General features: G+C 32.9%; 1 protein-coding gene across 1 annotated transcript; it reads right to left on the reverse strand.

Moving 5' to 3' along the window:
- Positions 1–2,185: 2,185 nt before the first annotated feature.
- LOC111403059 (histone-lysine N-methyltransferase family member SUVH9-like) lies at positions 2,186–7,843 on the reverse strand. The gene is made up of 2 exons (XM_023031413.1): positions 5,719–7,843; positions 2,186–2,682 (listed from the first exon to the last, which is right to left on the reverse strand). The coding sequence occupies exon 1, from the start codon at positions 7,729–7,731 to the stop codon at positions 5,788–5,790; it is 1,944 nt and encodes a 647-aa protein (XP_022887181.1). The 5' UTR covers positions 7,732–7,843; the 3' UTR covers positions 2,186–2,682; positions 5,719–5,787.
- Positions 7,844–14,461: the final 6,618 nt, after the last annotated feature.

Raw genomic sequence — 14,461 nt, forward strand, 5'->3', positions numbered from 1 at the left:
TTCTACGTGAAATTTCAACTTTCTTGGTCAATAATGGTTTCTCTACTTCTTCTCTCTTACTTTTGAAAAGATAATTTCTTGCTTTCCTGCGTCCAGTCCATAGATCCAGGTTAGGTACCTTTATCTGATTGTCTAACTAGTGCAACACTCCCACCCCACCCCCCAACTACCACTACACGCACATTCGCGAGACAAAATCCTAAAAATACTTGAGTTATAGAGTGAAGTTGAACTCTTAAAGAGTAGTCCGGTGCTTGAGGCTCACACTCCCCGACCTACAGAAATCAGAACCTAACACATTTCATTCCTTAATATCTAATATTAAGCACCTGTTTGGTTTGGATAAAAATTAAACTTTTAGTAGATTTTGATTAAAGTTGATGAAATGCATGGTTGAAAAGTTGATAAAGAATGTGTTCCTACAGAATGTGGGGTAGAAAACGAGTTTTGAAAAAATGGGGGGCAAACAAAGGCCTAAAAATTCAATCACAAAATGGCTAAGCTATAAGATTTAAACTGTGAACATCGCATGATTCCTTTTCAAGTTCTTCTTACTGCTCCCAACTAAATAGAAATATTGCAATAACTTTGGCAGCATGAAATGAGAATTTGGAATTAAAAATAAAATAAAAAATCAATTTAATTCTGAATTGAAGAAGTTCCTACCTCCAAATCCTAGGCTTAATCCATACAGCCTAACACAAAATTATCTCATATTTGGACTCCACCATTTTCCTTCAATCGTGCTTTTCTTTTTATTATGAACAATAAATACTCTCCTCGTAACATCTAATAACACCACTTTCAACTTACACAATACTAAAAATCAATTTAAAAAAATTACACATATAATTGAAAGTTCAAGATTGAAATAAGTTCAATAATATGCCAGCCCCATGTCATGTTATGGATTCTATACGTACCGGTTTCGAAGAAGGGTGAGCTAAGACAGTAACGACGCCATTTCCCTTATCAGAAATTCCACGGAAAACATTGTTGCCATTTGAAGAGCCACTGCGCCACCACTCCGAGGAGTAAAACCAGTCACCTTCATCTTCGATACGTCGATTAACCCCCGTTGAAAATCTTCGAAGATTCTTTTTCAAGCTAAATCTAGCTAAGTTAAACATTGTTGCAGCCAAATTCAAAGTTTTTTTTTTTTTTTTTTTTTAGCTTATGAACGATAGTAATTCTAGATAGTCTAAAAAACTAGCCACCGTTTGACCCGGTTACTGAAAATGAAAATGAAAATGGGAGAATAGTATTTTTTTAAAAAATGAATGGTTAAAAAAAAAAAAGTTTTCGATTTACGTATAATATTATTTTATAAAAGATTGTGTTGTTGAAAATGGGATAAAGAAAAATATAATATAATATAATATAATCGAATTTAATGAGAATAAAACAGGGGCTAGGGTCTTGGACTTTTTAAAATAAAACTTACGGTGCGTTTGAAGTGAACATTTGGAGGAAATACACTTTTTTCTAACAAAAATAAAAATAAAATAAATAAAAAAGTGGCAGTCCCCTAACAAGGAAGGCGGTTAAAAAATAATAAAAAATTTTAAATTTACTTACGTAATATTTTATTGTATGAATGCGTAATTATAAATAAATATGCAAAAAAAAAAATTAAATATCGATTGTCAAAAGGTGAGTGTGACATTTCCATCTTTAGACAAGCAGCTGAGTAAACACCATCCAGTAACTAGCATTAATGATGTATTCAATATATCTAAATAAGTAATTTGATAAATCTTGTGACTAGCAATTGTGACCGACTTTATGGTAATTATCAAATCTCGTAAAACAAAAGAGTATACAAGTCAGATAATGCTTTTCAAAAGCCACTTCATAAGTTACTCATAAACTCACCTAAAACATTCAGAATTTTTTTCCCAAATGGTCCCTTTTTAAAAGCAACCTTATAAGCTCCCGCCGAGCATCCAAATTTAAAAAATAAAAAAAAGGCTACTTATAAGCTCGTTCGAAGCATCCAAAAGTAAAAAACATTACTCCTCGCAGGATTTGAAGTTCATCAATAGCATGAACAAACTTAACAATACGAACCTAAGGGTAAAACAAAAGCTAAACACTGCTTTATTTAGTATATTTTAAGAGCTTGTTTGCGAATGATTTTTTGGAAATAAACGTTACCGCACATTTTCCAAACAAGCTCTGAATATGAAACCAAAAACAAAAATAGTACTCTTTCAGCCTGATTCATTTATCAGAAATTATCCATACACAGAGAGGAGAATAGCAGGATCAGAAAAATCATAGATTTCTGTACATTTTGGTGCAATTCTGATTCCCTTGTATACAGGCTAACAGTACAGAACTTTTTAACACAGTAATTTTCTAACAACAGGGTGCATTATCGCAACAGGTTTCATCCATCGATATCACCTTTTCACGACTTTCCTTGGCAGTCGTCTTCAGTCTAATTCAAGTGTCAACAACGAGGATGGTGAAGTAAAAGTGACAAATGGCGTTAGAATTTTTAATGGACAATTCAAAATGGAAGCAGCATCCTATATAACAAAACATGGTGAGGAGCACAAAGTTTGGAGGCTGAGCCCAAAATCGGCTACCAAAAAGGCGAATGCCAAATTTCCATCTGTACAAGGCAACAACTAGATTAAGTAGAATCAGCAAAAATTGTTGCACCGTACATTATTCCTGCAAAAATTCAGAAAAATAATCAGTTCAACAGATGACATCATCTCATATCTGTTGCACGACTACACAATTGGTTGAAGCAACACAATTCATTGGAACTTACCATGTAAGCACCAGTAACATTCAATAAGTCCAGTTTTACGGAAAAACCCTCAAACACTGCCATCTCAAAGTGAGGTATATCTCTATCAGCTTAAACATTTACCCTTTTGTGTTCCCAGGTGTTGCATCATGCATATGATTATAGATATTGCAATTTCCGAAAATTCAAGTCTACCAATTCTCACTTATGGACGGCAAATGATAGCATGTTACTTCTCCCCTTCATTTTCTAAGTGCATATATTACATAACAATTTGTCATCGTTCTGACATTCCACATGTGTAGAGTACCCAATACTAATCAAGAATATGCAGTTTATTACTTGATGTCATTTCTCTCATTTTGATCAGCCAATTCACCCAAGTTGGAAATGATTATACCTACAGCTTTCCAATATCATGACCTAAAAATGACTTGAAAACAGAAGGGAACAGATCCTGATCAAAAGCTTTTGCTCCAAACATATAATATTGAAGAAATTGTACAAAGGAAGAAGTGAGAAATTGTTTCACAAGAATAAATTACTTCCCAGAGATGCAACAGAAAAGCACTGAGAAAGTTGAATATGAAGTAGGTCTGGAGCGTAATTAAATATCCAAGCCCATCATTTGGTAATTGGTATCTAATCACTTGGTTTCTCCAGAGATCCAAACTATATCAATTTGTGAAACTTCATCGAGAGGATGCTAATTTGCTAAACCATTTAAGGTAATATAATAACATACACAATTAACTTCAGTCTAATCTAAATCTCAATATAATTTTATTCATAAAGAAAATGTAGAATTCAAGCCAGTAGTACTATATTCAATTTTCATCCATGGCAACTAGTAAGTAGCTCTTGCTATATAATTCACAAAATCGGAAGGGCAGCTATTTAAATGTGATATATAAATATTACATCGGCACCTAATTACGTCATACACCACAAATTTTGAGAAACTCCAGAATGGGACAATACTCGAGAAACTTCAGAATGGGACAATACTCTTACAAGTGATGGGGAATGTATTATAAAATGTAAAACGACATTACAAAATTCTTTCAAGAAGTAAAACGAAAATATAATAACATATGACATAATGTGAATGCCTAATCATTTCAATTTTTTCTCTTGTTTATATAAGTTTCAAGTGGACCCTTACTCTGAGAAATTACTTCAATAGTGAAAGAGAAAGAAATACTATCAATTTCTAAAACATAAATAAATGAAATAAAAATATTATTTTACATGTTCACCATAATGTATCTGCTTTAATGCATTTCTAGGTAAGAAGAATGTTCAAAAAGGAGATAGAATCACAAAAGTTGGTACGCATTCTATTCTGGTAAACCATGGTTGCAAATATAGGTTACACATTGTTTCACAAAGTATTGGGTATCTACTCTACATGTATGAAACCTAACATTTTGTTTCTTGCTTAATGTGCCAAACTATGTATTATGTTTCTTAATTAATTAACTCATTATCTAAAGAATCCACCTTCTAGACTGAATATTTGTGTCTTTTGGCATACTGACAGATTATATTCCGCTTCTAGGATTCGGTATCATGGCTGAGTGGTCAAGGCAGATATAGTCCTGTACAGGTTCTTTAGCGCTATTGACATCAGATCAGTCTATATCTCACTCAAAAGCTCTTTTATCGTATCACCTGAAAGTTGTTTTATCAAAAAAGGAGCACCAACTTTCTAAAAGGACAAGGCACAAACCAAAGTGTTATTGAGCACGGTGTACGTAGTTTCTTCTCCAATCTTGAACATAGTCAATCATTGTTATAGTAATTAAAGGCAATGAATTGAGTGGAAGAATAGTGAAACAGATTTAATAATTGACATTGATTGCAACATATTATCACTCATTGAAGACGTTATAATGGGAAGGGTTTTGCTATTCGCATGGCCCCGGACGAACAAGGGGCGCCACATGTGGCCCTTGTCACTCTAGCAAAGCCCTAATGGGAAAAATGATTTTCCTAGTGAAATACATCTTCTTGAATCCATAAAAGTTATTAATGAATCTAAGGCTCTGTTTGAACCTATTTTTTGAGAACAGATTTTGTAAAAGGTGATTTTTTTGGGGGGGAATGTGTGGTCAAACAGTATAGAAACATTTTGGGTTTACATACAAAACTATTTTATTAAGATAATGTGTGATCAAAAATGAATTTGGGAAAAAATGAGTTCTAAATAGTGGGGATCAAACAGGGGCTAAAGAAACCATGATATGGATAATAGGAAAAGCAATCAGGAACTTTTGATAAACCTTGATAAGCTTAATTCACGTGAGATTGAAAAGAAAAATAAGAAAATAGAGGTGTCTAGCAGGTTCCGCTGGAAATAACAGATATACTGAAAGAGAAATGCGAGCCCAATTAACCATAAGGGCATTCATAAAACCTTGGTTGGCTAACAAATGTTCAGATTACAGTAGAGAGACCAAGTGATTGAGATGATATTTCATTTAAGATGAGCAAAAATACTCGCTCTTTTAGGCGTAAAATAGAAAGTGGGTTCTGATTCTTGTTAGGAATTTAGAGCAAATAGTAGTAGTAGGTCTGAATGATGTAAAAAAATGATTTAGTATTCAGTAAATTATCCTCCATAAATCATCTCTTTCAAACTTTTAATTCTTCTTATTTTCTCTCATCTTCTCTGTTTTCCTCTCTCTTCTTGCTCTTTCCTGTTCTACATTATCGAGTCACTTGGCAGCAAATAATTGCTGAGGACTTCATAGAAACATGTAACAGAAAAGCGCACTGAAAAACATCAATAATGCCTTCCAAGTAAATAACCAAAAATTTTGATACAATACGAGTTAAACATGTCAGAGGACGCACATCAACCAAATCAAATTTACATTAAAATGAATAAATGATGTGCTAAACTATAATTTTACACCAAAAGGCACTAGTTATTAAAACATGGAATTTACCTTAGCATATAATGTATCAGAAAGCTGCCAGGCACAATAATTGAAACCGTACCAACGCATAAAAAATAGCTAGTTGCAGATAGAAACCTTCCCTGTCCATTCATCAGTCATCCCATAATCAAGACTAAGCTCCCTCATCGGAGGGATATTCTCTATAGCGAACAGCATGAGGTGAGGGAAAGATATATTGTTGTGATCAAACAGCACAAGCTGCACTATAACATTGGGGCTGGAGCTGTGGCTCATGTAACAGGCCACATTCCTCATTCTTGATACATCCATGGCAAAATCCAAAGGAGGGGTTGATGGATATGCAGGGCGAACATAGTCTGAGAATATCTGTGATAAATCACCCCATTCAGCCCATCTTTCGGGAAATCGACTTGGGTGCACCAAACTATCACCATTCATCGTGAAAATCTGGGCTTGCTCTTGCGTTAGAACAATTCCTGTGAATTCGCAAATAAAAGAGCCTGCCTGGATCAAGTCCAACGACCTCACTCCCCAACCAGTCTCCCGGGACCTAAAAACTTCAAGTCGATTCCTTAGTCCCTTTTGGCTCACACGATTCCTACAATTAGGAGGGCATTGACAATGGGGACCACACTCAAAAATTAATGGTTTCCCACGCACCAAAATCCCATTCAGATCATACGCAAACTCTCCCCCATTTTTATTTGCACAAGAGCAAACATCCAAACACCCACCAACGCAATCACAGCCAATCCCCTTTGCAACATGATCATAGACGTGTAAAGGGAAACGTGTTGTGGGAAGATACTGGTAGTAAAGTGGCTCATGATCCTCATCGATATCATTAAAGAAAAACACGGGCACGTTTTCCTTTTTACTCGACAAATCAAGTGAAACATAACCTTTTGGCCACGCATCCAACTGCAGAGTCCTAAGACTCTCCACGAACTTCAACACAACACTTCCCATTTGTCCCTGATTTTCAAACCTAACAAGCTTAAACTTATAAACCCCAAACCCCGACTTCCCCACATCAAACCAAGTATCAGTGACACGATATAAACCATCATAAACATAAACTTTACCAGGAGTGCGGCCTTCATATTTAATACCGCGAACAACCCTCACCTCAATGCCATAATGCATGCTCCTCTCCAAGGCCAAGTTACCACATTCCAACTTCTGGTGCACAACCTGCCTGCTATGTTTGTCCTGCCCGCCATGACCAGTGTAAATTATCACGTCCCCAGCATCCTCATCATCTTCATAACCCCCTGATACAATGATGCTTGTGGCAACGGGTTCCCCATTCGAGCTCTGACTCGCGGGGACATAATCAATCCCGGCTTGTGCCTGGCCGTGCAATCCGACAACACACAGTTCCATCCTGAAAAAGAAAACATCACCAATTGAAACTCCGGGGATAGCACCTACAATCCTCTTGTCTCGATATAACCAGAGGCCTTGGTTCTTCATAAGCTGCGCTACCTTCAAATCCACTCTTCGCCATCTCTGAGGGGTCAAAGAACGGCCTTTCTCAATATCAGCTATCAAGAAGGTGCGCAGGGAGTCGAACAACAATCGGGTCCGACGAATTTCGCCCCGGAAACAACGATGGACCTCGGGTCTAAGATCCGTAACCCGGACGAGCTCCGACGAGCGCTGGTCTTGTTTGCGGGCACCACGTGGCGAAATAACAACATTACCAATCTGGGTTTCAGGATTGTTGCAAGGAACTATAGCGCCCGAATTTGGGTCTGCATCAGGAAGCACGGCTACGTCGCCGTACTTCTGGAGCCGTTGGGCGAAGGTGGAGTGAAAAAGCTCCGAAATGCGGTTGAATTCCGTCGAGACGTCGGGTCCAGGTGGCGGAGGGGCGAAGCGGAATTGGTGGGTGGTGAGGTTAGTTGTACGGGGTAGAAATGGTGGGGTTTCATCAAGGGGTTCGATTTTGGGGGTGGTTTTTGAGGTGTTGATGGATGAAGAAGAATTTGGTTCAGCATACAGATTCAGGTCTAGACAGGGTACAATCGAATCCATTTTCTTCAACTATTTTCGGGATATTTGTAAGGAAACAAATTTGAGAAACCTGACGCCTGTTTGCAGCTTTGTGGTTGAAGGTTTGGTGTTGGTAGAAATTGAAATGGGAAAACACAAGTGGTGCATTAGAATGAAAAAGTATGCTAAGTAGGGATCAATAAAAGATATAATTAATATTAATTATTTGACTTTAATTTAAATTAAAATCAGATTTTAATCATTTTTAAACAGACTCTAATCTCTTTTTTCAATCATATTATAGCTCTAATTTGATCCTCATTATTTGATATTATAATTTTTGAAATATATTTTTTTGGAATGATAAGATTGAAGAAAAAAGAATGTAAAGTTTTTATTTACATGTAATGTTATTTTATGAAATATTATGTAGTTGAAAATAAAAGAAAAAAATTATAATGTGAAATAATGGGGCCAAAGGGGCTTAATTTCAACATTTCTTATTGCATTTTATTCTTAAATAGCATATAAATGATTTCTATTCAAGCATTCTATTAACCTGCTTTTAACATAAATGACAAATATTATGCCTTTGTTTGAGTTACATTCTTTTGAAAAGAAATATTTTTTTAAAATAGTATTTTAACATTATTTCAACACAAATTATATTTTAATCAAGCATTTTTCATCAATACACTATTCAAAAATTCATTTTTTTTTTCACCAAAAAGGGCTCAAACGAGCATATTGTATTCTTACTAATTTATTATTAATTAGGGGTGGGCTAAATCTAACCGATTCGAATCAATGTGAACTTTGAAGAGATGTTTGGTTTTGATTTTCGAGTTGGTTTGGACAAACTTGGAAACCACAATCTGAGGAGTCGGTCACAAAAAAAAATAATAATAATAATAATAACAATTTGATTTTCAAGAGAGAATCTCCTTCAACAGGACAAATTGAACCAATACAAATCAACACGCGTCGATTTATTCATCTCGTCAATTCAATTTTGGGTTGGAATTTTGTTCAACATTGATTATAGGTTGAGTCTGAACTTGAGTTATGACGTTAGCTTTTCATTTATTATTGCTTATCTTCTTATTTAAAAGATTCAGTTCAACTTCATAATATTAACTTGGGCAGTGCTACCTGTACAAGAAACAGGGCTTGTACAAGCCACACACAAATACAGGGACGTGAGGTAAATTTTTTTTTTTTTCAAATAATCACCTACCCCAATCCAGTATGTGAGGGGCCTGTGCAGCGGGCAAGTTCCTATTAACTTTAGTAAATACATATGTCCTTAACTTTTATACATTTTGTATATTTCATTTATCCTGAAGTTTTGTTCCTTAATATCATTACTCTTTAACCTTTCATTTATTAGATTATCGTCTTATTTGTTCAATTTAATATTATTGGTTTTATTGTTGAACGTCCTTAACTTTTATACGGTTTGCATATTTATCTTGAACTTTTGTTTCTTGGGGCCTAGTTGGGAGTGCCCACCCCCCTCCCCCCCAAATTTTTAAGTGACATCGTTTATGGGAAGTTGAAAAAATCGGTAATTGCTAGCTTTTTTAACACCGATTATCGATGGTTTAGAATTTACTCAAAATCGGTGTATTGTAATTTTGACTGGTTCTTTCAATCCACCAAATCGGGTTTTGATCATTTCTCATAGTTTCTTCTAATTTTATTGCTCTATAAGATAATTATTTTCAACAAACATATTTCTTCAAAACTAATTTGTAAATACAAATATATACACTAAAAAATTATTTATACGAAAAAAATTACATTATAATTTTATGGTACTAATAATACAAACTTTCGCTTATAAAATATAAAATGTTATTTATAAGTAAAAAATTAGCTTAAAATTATTTAAAAGTTTAAAATTAAGTTAAAATTGTAAAATTTACTTATAAGTAAAAAAATATTAACTAAAAATTGTAAGTAAAATTTTAACTTTATATGTAAAAAATTTACCTATAAGTGAATAATACTTATGAGTAAAAAAATTCATATAAGAAACTATAATATGAAAATTTTACTATGGGACATATATGCCCTTATTCGGTAGCAATTTTTCATCCTAAAAAAATTGATTTTTTAACTGTTATTTCACTATTTCAGCAGTCATTTTTTATTTCTTCACTCACGGGTAGGATCCATTTTTTTCTCTAACTGTCAAAAAATCAATTTTCATTATCAACACCGGACAAGCCCATAATTTTATTCTTTCAAAAACTTTAAGAACTGATGGATAGTAAAGTCTCAAACATAAGTTGGATTATTTCAAAAATCACTCTTAACCGATCTGCTCTAAAACACTCAAAATCAATAATTTAAAAAACGCTCATAATAAGTGTCAAAACTCCAAGCAGACCCTTAGTAACATTATCCTTAACATTGATTGATACATTGGTAGAGAGATTTCATTCGAATTTATACTATGTTTGAGCTCCATTATTCAGTATGATAGAATCTGCAATATTGATTTTGTGGAGAATATATGATTAAAAAGTAGAGGAAAATTTTGGATTTACGTGTAAAAATATTTTACTTAGAAAATGTGTGGTAAAAAGTGAGTTTAGGAAAAAATGAATATTGATGGTAGAAAATCCGCCCCGTCGCTCCCCGTCCCGCTGTGCTACATCGGGTTGGCGGGGCGGTACCCCATCCCCCATGAAGAAGAAAAAAATTAAAAAAATATATTCTACCAAATGTTAACCAGGTACAGATAAATGCATGTTATCCAAAATACATCAAATAATCACAGCAAAATTGCCAAAATATGTTTGAAGAAGATGAGCAGTACCAGTTTCAAAAATCAAAGGCAAAATAAGAATGAGCAACAACCGGAGCAACAACCGGACCTTTGAAAAATGATTCAAATTTTCGAAATTTTAGCAAATTTCAGAGCAAAACTTTCAACGGCGATGATGGCTTATCGGGCAGAAATATTCATGAAATGTCCAATTTGTCCTTGTCACAGGCTAAAGATTGGAACGTTTAATGAAACTCTGGAGGATAATGGTGTCTAATTGATATGGCTGTGAAAGGGTCTGCGTGGGCACCACACTTCATCCTCCAATACCATCTGATGATTCTCCAATCCCATCAGCTCGTTTTTCGGGCTCTCGATGCCTCCATGAGAATTATTTTCTTTGGATTTTAAAATTTTGAATTTGTATTTTATTCTCTAATAATAGCATAACTCAAAATTTTGAAAAAAAAGGTGGATAGCAAAGGGGGCACACCTCGCCTGGGGTGGGACAGGGTTGTGCTCGAATTTGACCCACTACCATCCCTAAAAATGAGTCTTCAAAGAATGAGACTCGAATAAGAATAATATTGACTTTATTTGAGGACAATGACAGTACAGTCCCCAACTTTTATACTTTTTTGCACCCTTATCTTGAACCGTTGTTTCTTATTGGCGTGATACTTTATAATTCACTTAGGCCTTGTTTGATTATAAAGGTGAAAAAGACAAATCAATTTCATGTAAGTTGAAAAAGAAAATTCCACCAAAATTATAGAAATGCATTTTTCACTCAATTGGCCAAAAACATGTTTTAATTATTTGTACGTTAGAATTTAAATTTCATTTCCACTTTCATATTAAACCGTCAAAATAGAAAACGAATTTCTCGGATGCATCATTTTCCATGGAATTGAAACCAATCAAACGGACCCTTACAGATTATGTGTGGTTTTCTTCTTAATTAAGGGATCCCATTCATATATAATAATATTAACTTTATTATCCAATAATTCTAGTTCTTGTCCCAAATTTTATATTTATTTGCAGCTTTATCCACAACATTTGTTTCTTGTCGGTGTTTTGGAAAAGAAAAATCCACCAAAACTATAGGAATGTATTTTTCACTTAATCGGCGAAAAACATATTTTAAGTATTTGTACCTCAGAATTTGAATTTCATTTCCACTTTCATATCAAACAGTCAAAATAGAAATCGAATTTTTCGGATGCGACATTTTCCATGGAATTGAAACCAATCAAACGGACCCTTACATATTATATGTGGTTTTCGTCTTAATTAAGGGATCCCATTCAAATATAATAATAATAATTTTATTATCAAATAATTCTAGTTGTTGTCCCAAATTTTATATTTATTTGCAATTTTATCCAGAACATTTGTTTCTTGTCGATGTTTCTCGTTTAGTGATACACATCTTAAATAAGGATTTCGTTCAAATTTGATAGTATTACTTTTACTGGAAGTTAATTGCAGTATCGTCCCTAACTTTTATATTTTTTTTCACCTTTATTTTCGACCTTTGATCTAAGTAGCATTATCCTTAACATTTTCATGTATTACTGTAGTAGCGTTCTATACCTTTCTCACGTTCATCTCGAAACTTATAATTCTTAGCCCTTGTTTGATTTCCATTTTCGGGATAAAATACATTACGAAATAATGATTTTTTGGATAATATGTGGTTCGAAAGTAAGGAAAATTTTTTGAAATACGTGTATAATTATTTTATAAAAGAATTTGTGGTTGAAAATAAATTTTAAAAACACGCATTCTTGAAAAAATGAGAATCAAACAGGAGCTTAATAATTTTATCTTTTACATGTCATTTATTAGTGATTATCATTCCAATTAAGAAATTTCAAGTGCGTTTGATTGGCTTTATTTCTCATGAAAATGTCATTTTTCCACCAAAAAAATTCTATTTTTGAAGTGTTTGATTGACAAATTTTTTCATAGAAAATATTTTTCAACTTTTAATCACGTGACCATATTTTCCTCAAAAATAAGAAAAATATATTATTTATAGAGATGCGATTTTTATTTTCCAAATAATTCACTATCTCTTTCTCTCTCTTATCTATCAACTCTCTCTCATTTACCCTCCAATTAAAAATGGACAAGTGTAATATTTTATAGGTTGGAAACTAAATCAATCAAATATACTTAATTACTAATTTTCATGCAAATAAGTTCTAGACAATTAAATTGTCTACAATCAAATTTCATACTTGCAATCAAATGCACCCTTCGTTCAAATTTAATAAAATTAGTTTTTATTCAATGACAATTACAGTATTGTCACCAACTTTTATAGAGCTTATTTGATACAGATTTTGATAATTGATTTTTTTATCGTTAGAGATAAAGTGGATCCTACCTGTGAAACAATAATTAAAAATGAAAACTGGAATAGCAAAATAACAGTCAAAAAAATAATTTTAATTGGCTTAAAATTTGTACAAAACAAGCACGTACTTTATCCTACTTTATCTCCAACTTTTGATTCTTTCTTAGCCCCTGTTTGGTAGTAATTTTCACCAAAAAAAATTAATTTTTTTACCGTTATTTAACTATTTCAGTCGTCATTTTTTTATTTCTTCACTCACAAATAAGACTCAATTTTCTCTCTAAATATCAAAAAATTAATTCTCATAATTACTACCGAACATGCCGTTATTTGTTTTCAGTAATTGTCATCTTAATTGAAGAATTTCATTCAGTTTAATAACATTAGGTTTATTGTAGGACATTTTTTACTTTTATACACTTGCATCATCAACTCGATCTTTGATTCTTAGCCCTTGTTTGAGTCCCATTCTTTTAAAAGAATGCATTTTTCAACAGTATTTCAATATTATGTCAATTATACATTATTCAATAAAATAATATTATACGTAAATTTAAAATTTTTTCATATTTTTTAATCACACATTTTCCATTAATACACTATTCAAAAATTCATTCTATACTTCAAAACGGGGCTCAAAAAAGGACTTAATAGCCATGTCCTTAACATCTCATCTATAATTGATTGTAGTCTTTATTTTAATTTTTAGTCAATCTAGTAATATTCGCTGTACAACGGGATGTCCCTAATTTTTATAGGCTATTCTTGGGTGACAATCCCTAGACGTCCACGGGTTGTCAAGGTACTTCTTGCATATGTGTCTTGAATTTCTATTTCTTATTAGTGCCATCCTTAATATTTCATTTATTATTGATTTTTACCTTAGTAAAGGGATTTCTTGTATTTTAAATTCTCAACAGCATCATTCGTAAATATCGATGGTCGTCTTAATAAAGGAATTCTGTTCAGTTTAGTGATGTTAGCTTTATTATGGAACATCTCAAACTCTTATTTTATACCTCTTGCGCGTCCTTATTAACATTATCCCTCATATTTCATTTATTAAAAGATTATGGTTTTAATTACGGGTCCTTTCAAATTTAATATTGTTAGTTTTATTCGATAACATTTACCATAACTTTTATACCTTTTTTCAGCCTTATTTCGAACCTTCATTTCTTAATAGTGTGATCCTTAATATTTTACTTACAAATTATAAGTGATTGTCTTTTTCTTTAAGGGTGTGTTTTGTTTGCCTTTATTTTTCACAACATTTTCAGTAAAGTTTCTACTTATAGGGCGTTTGATTAACATTTTTATTCCATAAAAAATATTTTTCAAAAGTTGATCACGTGAACATATATTTCTCAAAAACAAGAAAAATATTTTATTTAAGGAACATTGGGTTTTTTATTTTCCAAGGCAATCTCTCTCTCTCTCTCTCTCTCTGTTGACTTTATTATTTATAGAAAATGTCATTTTTTTCATCCAAGTTCCTATTTTACGATATTTGATTACCCTTTTTTTAATAAAAAATAATTTTCAAAAGTTGGTCACGTGACCATATCTATATTAAATATTACATCAAGTGAGAATAATTTTTTGGACAATTTTAATCCTACTACAAA

This window comes from Olea europaea, chromosome 11 (genome assembly GCF_002742605.1).
Source record: "Olea europaea var. sylvestris chromosome 11, O_europaea_v1, whole genome shotgun sequence".
NCBI lineage: Eukaryota > Viridiplantae > Streptophyta > Magnoliopsida > Lamiales > Oleaceae > Olea > Olea europaea.